Source organism: Colobus angolensis, unplaced genomic scaffold (genome assembly GCF_000951035.1).
Source record: "Colobus angolensis palliatus isolate OR3802 unplaced genomic scaffold, Cang.pa_1.0 Scaffold370, whole genome shotgun sequence".
Lineage (NCBI taxonomy): Eukaryota > Metazoa > Chordata > Mammalia > Primates > Cercopithecidae > Colobus > Colobus angolensis.
This window is the reverse complement of record NW_012117044.1, coordinates 1,693,562-1,702,815: the sequence shown is the minus strand read 5'-3', so window position 1 is coordinate 1,702,815 and position 9,254 is coordinate 1,693,562. Positions and strand designations below refer to the sequence as shown.

At 50.2% G+C, this 9,254-nt stretch overlaps 1 protein-coding gene across 1 annotated transcript in view; it reads left to right on the top strand.

Annotated features, from left to right (window-relative positions):
* Positions 1 to 9,254, top strand: part of FXYD4 (FXYD domain containing ion transport regulator 4) — a 26,827-nt gene that overhangs the window by 6,065 nt on the left and 11,508 nt on the right. The window contains exon 3 of the mRNA XM_011953811.1: positions 4,021 to 4,280. Coding sequence (XP_011809201.1) covers positions 4,021 to 4,280 — 260 coding nt within the window. The remainder of the gene's footprint in view (positions 1 to 4,020; positions 4,281 to 9,254) is intronic.

Here is a 9,254-nt window from a genome sequence, read left to right as displayed (position 1 = left end):
GCATGCACTCCAGTCTAAGCAACAAGAGCAAAACTCCGTCTCAAAAAAAAAAAAAAAAGGAACCAGGCACAGCAGATGATGCCTATAATCCCAGCACTTTGGGAGGCTGAGGCAGGTGGCCCAGTCTCCACTAAAAATACCAAAATTAACCAGGCGTGGTCATGCACACCGTGTGGGCCTCAAGTAATCCAGGCCAACACTGTAACTGCCCAAGGGGTTCACCTTGCCTGCTGCCCAGACAGAGCCAATTCATTAAGACAGGGAACTGCAATAGAGAAAGAGTAATTCATGCAAAGCCAGCTGTGTGGGAGGCTGGAGTTTTATCATTACTCAAATCAGTCTCCCTGAGCATTCGGGGATCAGAGTTTTTAAGGATAACTTGGGTGGGTAGAGGGGGAGCCAGTGAGCCAGGAGTGCTGATTGGTCAGAGATGAAATCATAGGGAGTAGAAGCTGTCTTCTAGCGCTGAGTCAGTTCCTGGATGTAGAACACAACGTCAGACAAGCCAGTTTATTGATCTGGGTGACCCCAGCTGATCCACAAGTGCAGGTCTGTAAAATATCCCAAGCACTGATCTTAGGAGCAGTTTAGGGAGGGTCAGAATCTTGTAGCCTCCAGCTGCATGACTCCTAAACCATAATTTCTAACTCTGTGGCTAACGTTAGCCTAGTCCCCAGGCAAGAAGGAGGTCTGCTTTGAGAAAGGGCTGTTACCATCTTTGTTTAAATTATAAACTACAAACAGGCCTGGCCAGGTGGCTTACCTCCCAGCACTTTAGGAGGCAGGTGGATTTCCCAAGGTCATGAGTTTAAGACCAGCCTGACCAACACAGTCAAACCCTGTCTCTACTAAAAATACAAAAAAATTAGCTGGGTGTGGTGGTGGGTGCCTGTAATCCCATCTACTCCAGAGGCTAAGGCAGGAGAATCCCTTGAGCCCAGGAGGCAGAGGTTGTGGTGAGCCGAGATTGCACCTAGGTCCTGCCACTGAACTCTAGCCTGGGCAAAAGAGGAGAACAAGACTTCATCTCAATAAATAAATAAATAAACAAACAAACTACAAACTAAGTTTTTCCCAAAGTAAGTTCAGCCCATACCCAGGAACGAACAAAGGCAGCTTGGCGGTTAGAAGCAAGAAGGAGTCGATTAAGTTAGATCTCTTTCACTGTCTCAGTCATAATTTTGCAAAGGCAGTTTCAACATGGTGAAACCCCATCTCTACTAAAAATGCAAAAATTAGGCTGGGTGCAGTGGCTCACGCCTATAATCCCAGCACTTTGGGAGGCCGAGGACCAAAGTGGATCACCTGAGGTCAGGAGTTCAAGACCAGCCTGGCCAACATGGTGAAACCCCCTCTCTACTAAAAATACAAAAAATTAGCCTGGCATGATGGCAGGCACCTGTAATCCCAGCTACTCGGGAGGCTGAGGTGGGAGAACTGACTGAACCCAGGAGGCAGAGGTTGCAGTGAGCCGAGATCACACCATTGCACTCCAGCCTGGGCGACTGAGCAAAACTTCATCTCAAAAAAAAATTAGCTGGCTGGACATGGTGGGTCATGCCTATAATCCCAGCACTTTGGGAGGCCAAGGCGGGCAGATCACAAGATCAGGAGATGGAGACCATCCTGGCTAACACGGTGAAACCCCGTCTCTACTAAAAATACAAAAACAAAAAAATAAAAAAAATAGTGTGGTGCAACAAGAGCGAAACTCCATCTCAAAAAAAAATAGTATGTATGGTGTTCAGATTCCGCTAGATATATTAAGAATCATGTAGCCATTTTACTTTAAAATATCAATATTAAAACATACCAGAAATTATATCTTTTGCAACTATTTACTTTTATGATGAGAAACTTTAGCAACATAAAACTGTGCAATTGATATGTAGTTTTTCAGAAACCAGAGCAAACATTCAAAGACTACTTTATTTTATAAATATGGGAATAGGAGAGTGGCCCAGAAACGAAATAGCAGGAGCTTAGACTTCTGAAAGGTCATGAGGAACCTAAAAGATTCTAGGGTTCAGCAGGAGAGGGCTGATGGAGACTGCCCAAGAAGAGATTCAAGCAGGGCCTTGAATGCCAAAGCTTGTACTGCACTTTATGCCCTCAGAGGAGGGCAGAAAGGGATGAGTCACAGAGCTGTTTAGGAGGCAAAATGGACAAGAATCGTTTGATCGGTTATGGGGATTTGGAGGCAAATGAAGTCTAGGATGATGCTCAGGCCTTCAACTTTACCACTTGGATGGAGCACAGAGAGTAGGCAGAGTGGTTTAAAGAGGAAACCAAGTATTTATTTCAGGAAATGTCAAGTTTCAGCAAACTATGAGACATGCAGGAGACAGGAGGCAGGCAGTGGCCCCCGTGGTCTCCAGCTGAGGAGAGAGGTCAGAGAGGCGAGTTTCCAGGAGCGAGCAGCCAAATCTCAGAGGCTGCTGAGGGGGTTAAGACATAATTATCCATCCAAAAGTGTATCCATCCACCCAAATAGTACTCAATTATTTTATTTATTTATTTATTTACTTACTTACTTACTTATTTTTTAGACAGAATCTCGCTCTGTTGCCAGACTGGAGTGCAGTGGCGCGATCTCAGCTAACTGCAACCTCCTCCCCCGAGGTTCAAGCAATTCTCCTGCCTCAGCCTCCTGAGGAGCTGCAACTACAGGCGCAGGCCACCACGCCCAGCTAATTTTTGTATTTTTAGTAGAGACGGGGTTTCACCATGTTGGCCAGGATGGTCTCCGTCTCTTGACCTCATGATCCACCTGCCTCAGCCTCCCAAAGTGCTAGGATTACAGGCACGTGCCACCATGCCCAGCTAATTTTTGTATTTTTAGTAGAGACGGGGTTTCACCATGTTGGCCAGGATGGTCTCCGTCTCTTGACCTCATGATCCACCTGCCTCAGCCTCCCAAAGTGCTAGGATTACAGGTGTGAGCCACCGCGCCTGACCAATTTATTTATTTTTATTGAGACGGGGTCGCGCCATTTTGCCCAGACTGGTCTCGAAGTCCTGGATTCAAGGGATCCACCTGCCCGGGACTCCCAGTCATGGGATTACAGGTGTGAGCCATGGCGCCCTTCCTACTCAGTGATTTATCAATCATTTTACTCAATAGTTACTTCACACATCCATCCAGTTCCCACAATGAATTCCATCCATGTGCCAAGGTCTCTGGGAACAGGAAGCCGAGTGACCTGAAATCACAGCCCTGGGAGAAAAGGGAGGTGAGTGAAGACAGATACACCCATACCTGTGATGTAGGGTTTGGGAAAAGTGGGCTTCCCGGAGGGGAGGCAGGTGAACAGGAAAGGTGGCTTCCCAGGTGAGGCAATTGTTGAATTGGACAGAGTGGAAATGGCTCACAGTGGTCCTTGGGAGAGGATGAGAATTAGGATGGAGAGAAGATTGAATACGCGAAATATGGAGAAACTAGAAGGACGGGCTCTGACTAGCGGGGCGGACAGGGAAACGAGTTGCCTAACTTCCCTTTGGTGGAGTCAGACTATATGCTGAGCGCTGTAACTTTGGACCACTGTCCATGTCCTTGAGGGGGTCATATCCTGAGGAGCTGGCACACATTTCAGTAGATATCTCCATATGACTGTGCTTAGTGGTGGCCTGTGCCACCACCTGGGAAAAAGACCGACCTGAGATGGGAAATTCTGAAAGGTCAGAGATGGTGGGGGAACGGAAAAGTTTATTTTAACGGTTGTTGGCTGTGAAGTGCCTGCAGGAAATGAAAAGGAGGTGCCCAAGAGCTGAGAAGTCTGGTACAGGAGAAGCATGAGTAGGAGCTGCTCCAGGGAGCTAAGAGGTGACCTGTGCAGTAGGAGGAAAGCACTCGCGTTCTACCAGGCGCAGAACGAGCAAAGATTGATGACAAATGACTTCGCCTACCATCTTGAACCCTTTCGGCTTCTCCTCTTGCACAGGTCTTCACTCTCACCCTGCTACACAGCCCCTACCAGAACGTTCTGAAATGCAACCTTAACAACTGTCTCACCCCAACAGGAAACTCTCCCCGGGGTCCCGGGCCCCCTGCGGGGTTGCAGGCCTCACTCCTGGAATCCATCCCTCAGCCCTGCCCACCCCCCGAGCTCGCCCCCAGTGCTGGCCCTTCACGTCCAGTTATCCCTCCCAGCCTCCAACGTCCCCGTTACTGAAGACCGCCACCATCACGGCATGGCGCAGCACAAAATGTGCAAACGGACTGAGACGCAAGCAAAGTAACACTAGAAGCGCGCTACACGGAAAACGGCTGCGCAAGCGCGGTAGAGCAGGGGCTTGAAAGTGAGCCGGGACAGCCAATCCACGCAAAGAGGGTGGGGACCACTTCCGCGGAGGAAAGCCCCGCCCACACCTCCTGGGCCCTCGCCTCACTGGCGGTTTCTCCCGCGGGCCCGCCTCAACGACATTTCTTGGTGCTGATTGGCTGGCGGCCAGCGCAGTCCTCTTTCGTCTGGCTCTCTCGCAGCCCCTTCGGGAGGGCCTCCTAGAGGCCATGGAGTAGTTTCTGGCGGCCTAAGTGGGGCTAACTTCTAGAGTCCCGAGGGTAGTCGCTGCAGAGGAGATCTCCGCCCCATTTCCGTGCCCCCTTGCTCTTAAGGCTCAGAGAGCCCCCTGCGCTAAGGGGCCCGTCCTATCTCTGCCCTACACGCGGGAATCAGCCTAAGGCTGAGCCCTGGGACAGCAGCCGCGCCTGACGCTGCTCGCCTGCCTAACACAGGCAGGAAGTGAGCAGAGTTGGTCGCCTCCCTCCCCAGGGCCTTCCAGGGGAGTGGGCTACACCTCCGTGAGCCCGAGGAATCTGGCGAGAGACGGGAAGAGCAGGGGCACTCACGGGGCGGGGGTCCAGGCGGGAGTCCAGTAGTCCTCCTGGAGACAGCTGGGAGAGGCCTCGGGGCAAGGGACCGCGGATTTCCTCCTCTGCCTCAAAACAGTCTAAGCCGGGCGCGGTGGCTTGCGCCTGTAATCCCAGCACTTTGGAAGGACGAGGCGGGTGGATCATGAGGTCAAGAGATCGAGAACCATCCTGGCCAACATGGTGAAACCTCGTCTCTACTATAAATACAAAAATTAGTCAGGCATGGTGGCGCACGCCTGTAGCCCCAGCTACTCAGGAGGCTGAGGCAGGAGAATCGCTTGAACCTGGGAGGCGGAGGTTGCAGTCAGCTGAGATGGCGCCTCTGCACTCCAGCCTGACAACAGCAGAGCAAGACTGCGTCTCAAAAAAAAAAAAGACGGTCTCACCCTCTGAAGACCACGCACAGGCAGCAAGGCACAGGGGGTGATCCACGCTTAGCCTTCAGTACACATTTGTGGAATTAATCCCTCCCAGGCCAGGTTGTGAAGAAAGCTCTTTAACCTCAAGATTCAGACACACCATTCACAGCACAAACTTTGGAGTCAAATCCAGGCTGTTAACTTGCTGTGTGCGCCTCCGACTTACCTCTTTCTGCCTGTTTGCTCATCTGTAAAGTGGGAACCGTGACTGAGTCTACTTTGAATCTGATTATGCTGCATGTACTCAGAAGACTCAGATCACTCAGTTGAGTGACCGCTCAGTTTACAAGAGCTGTTACTGTAGTTGTGAAGGGCCCTGAGACACACATGGTAAGATCGGTAGGCTGAGAGAAAGGGGGCCACCATGAGAGAGACCCTAGAGGGAAACTGTTCCAGAGAAGAGAAGTATCTTGCTAAGGTCACACTGTGCTCTGGTGGCGAGCACAGGGTGGGCCGCTCCGCCCAAGTTTCCAGCCTTTTCAGCTGAGTCCTGGCCCATCAGGCTACAGCAGGGGACTAAGCCTCAAGAAAGCAGGCATTCATAGGAAAGGGGTCCTGTAAGTCCCAAAAGCCAACTTTGCTTTGGAAGGTCTCCAAGAGGAACCTCAGATGCACTTCTCCAGAAGGCCCTAGCATTTTTGCCCGCGCCCATCACCCCCGCAACAACTTCTGCCCTCTTCAGGGATCCACCATTGCTATTCCTATTGCTATGAGGTATTATAACCTTTAACAGGTGGAAAGAAAACTTCACCTCAGCCAGGTGGTATTGATACCCATCCAAGGCAGGGGACAGGTTGAGGCTTGGACAGATCCAGAGATTGGGAATCCAGCTCTTTGAGCGTGCCTGCTGCAAGCACAACGGTACATCACCTCATCCATGGTGTGTACCATGCCTTAGCACTGTGTCTGTGCCCTCTGAGAGGCCCCCAATTTCTGGCCACACACTCAATCTGCAGCAACACCTTTTACACTGGAAGTGATGCAAAGTCAGTCCCTAGGTTAATGAACGTATCTTCTTAGGTATTAAACCCAGTACTTATAAATAAATGATCACTGAATGGTGTAGAAAGCTTTAAAAAGTTTTGGATAGGCCGGGCGCGGTGGCTCAAGCCTGTAATCCCAGCACTTTGGGAGGCCGAGACGGGCGGATCACGAGGTCAGGAGATCGAGACCATCCTGGCTAACATGGTGAAACCCCGTCTCTACTAAAAAAAATACAAAAAACTAGCCGGGCGAGGTGGCGGGCTCCTGTAGTCCCAGCCACTCAGGAGGCTGAGGCAGGAGAATGGCGTAAACCCGGGAGGCGGAGCTTGCAGTGAGCTGAGATCCGGCCACTGCACTCCAGCCTGGGCGACAGAGCGAGACTCCATCTCAAAAAAAAATAAAATAAAAAATAAAAAAAAAATAAAAAGTTTTGGATATTAAGAAGTGTTGGCTGGGTCAGGCGCGGTGCTCATGCCTATAATCCCAGCACTTTGGGAGGCCAAGGTGGGCGGATCACTTGAGGTCAGGAGTTCAAGACCAGCCTGGCCAACATGATGAAACCCTGTTGTCTCTACTAAAAATACAAAAATTAGGTGTGCTGGCATGTGCCTGTAATCCCAGCTACTTGGGAGACTGAGGCAGGAGAACTGCTTGAACCCGGGAGGCAGAGGTTGCAATGAGCCAAGATCGCACCCATTGCAGTCCAGCCTGGGCAAAGAAGTGAAACTCTGTATCAAAAAAAAAAAAAAAAGTGTTGGCTGGGGGTGGTGACTCACACCTGTAATCCCAACACTTTAGGACGCCAAGGCAGGAGGATCACTTGAGCCTGGAAGGTGGAGGCTGCAGTGAGCCGTGATTGCGCCACTGCACACCAGCTTGGATGACAGCATGAAACCTTGTCTCAAAAAAAAGTGTTTTTTTCATCCATTAGGAATGTTTGGATGAACTCTGTCATGGTGTGATTCCTGAGGGTTGGACTGGCAATGAAGGCTGTGTTCAGGAAGTTTCTTGCCCTGCTTCCTGGACACTCATTTCTTACCAAAACTCCTGGAGTGACACATTGGAATCTGACTTCTTATGCAGTACAAATATGGGAAAGCTGGGTGAGAGGCACTGAAACCTACAGGAAATCAAACCTTGGGTGATGAGACTGGAAGGGTAAAGGAAAAACAACAACACTTTGCCTGAGCCTCAGCTGGGTGGGTGTAGGTCAAAGTTCGGAGGTATCAAGATGTTTCAAAGAGAGAAAATTTCAGGATCCAGCTTCAACTTGTCTTCCCTCTCTGACTTCAACACTGCAAAGAATACAAAGGACCTGGTGCGGAGGAAGGGAAGTCTGTGGCCCAGAGTGGCACCTGAAAATCAGCATTTGCAACTGGGACCCCTCCCTGCCACCTGGCCTCCGCTACTCCCAGAATGAGCTTTTCCCTGTTGCTCTATGAAGAACATAGATGTGTCCATGACGGTATTAATTTCCCTGAGGAAAGGTAATAAAGACTAGAATGTACCCAGATGTAAAATAAAAGGGAAGTGGCAAGTATCTTACCTGGCACACAGTGGGAACATAACCTGAGATTTCTGTTTTCCAAGATGGACTGAACATTACAGGCATCAGTAGAAGGCTGAGATGGTCTATTTTGAGGAGTGCTCTACGTGTTCACGTGTGAGAGCACACGCGCGTGCACACACACACACACACAGAAGCTGAGATTTTAAAAGACCCAGGAAAGCTGCACCGAGTGGTTCACGCCTGTCATCTTAGCACTTTGGGAGGCTTGAGTTGGGAGGATCACTTAAGACCAGGAGTTCAAGACCAGCCTGGGCAACATAGGGAGGCCCTGATTCTACAAAAATTTAAAATATTGGTTGGGTATGTTGGCGCATGCCTATAGTCTCAGCTACTTGGGAGGCTGAGGTGAGACGATCACTTGAGCCTGGCAGGTCAAGGTTACAGTGAGCCATGATAACACCACTACACACACCAGCCTAGGTGACAGCAAGACTGTATCTCCAAAAAAAAAAAAAAAAAGGCCGAGTGCAGTGGCTCGCGCCTGTAATCCCAGCACTTTGGGAGGCCAAGGAGGGCGATCACAAGGTCAGGAGTTTGAGACCAGCCTTGCCAATATGGTAAAACCCCGTCTCTACTAAAAATACAAAAATTAGCCAGGTGTGGTGGTGGGTGCCTGTAGTCCCAGCTACTCGGGAGGCTGAGGCAGGAGAATTGCTTGAACCCGAGAGGAGGAGGTTGCAGTGAGCTGAGATCGCTCCATTGCATTCCAGCCTGGGTGACAAAGCAAGACTCCATCTAAAAAAAAAAAAAAAGACCTAGGAGAACCAGACAGAAAGTGGGAGAAGATATACCCTGTTGCAGTGACACCACACTCAGAGAAACCACCATGGTAAGGGAGCTGGCTCAGGACATTGAGTCCTCAAAACAATGCTCTCACTAGTCTCCTTTAATAAATGAAGAAACAGAGACCCAAAGAAGTAGAAACCTTCTCCAATGTCACCTGGCTTGGGAGACGGGCCCCAAGTTTAAACTCTGCTTAGTTACTGCAGAGCCACTACATTCTACTTCCTGCATGGAGAATGGCTGGCGGACACGTGCCCAGAGACCAGCAGAGAGAGAGTGGGAGGCAGAGGCCAGGAAACACAGGGTCAAGCTGGCCGAGATCTGCCCTCCAGGAGACCATGACACCCACAGAGTCCACAACATAAAAAGCACAGTGAGGCTGGGTGCAGTGGCGCACGCCTGTAATCCCAGCACTTTCAGGTGAATCACCTGAGGTCAGGAGTTCAAGACCAGCCTGACCAATATGGTGAAACCCAGTCTCTACTAAAATTATAAAAATTAACCTGGCATAGTGGCATGTGCCTGTAGTCCCAGCTACTCTGGAGGCTGAGGCAGGAGAATCGCTTGAACCCGGGAGGTGGAAGTTTCAGTGAGTTGAGATCATGCCACTGCACTCTAGCCTGGG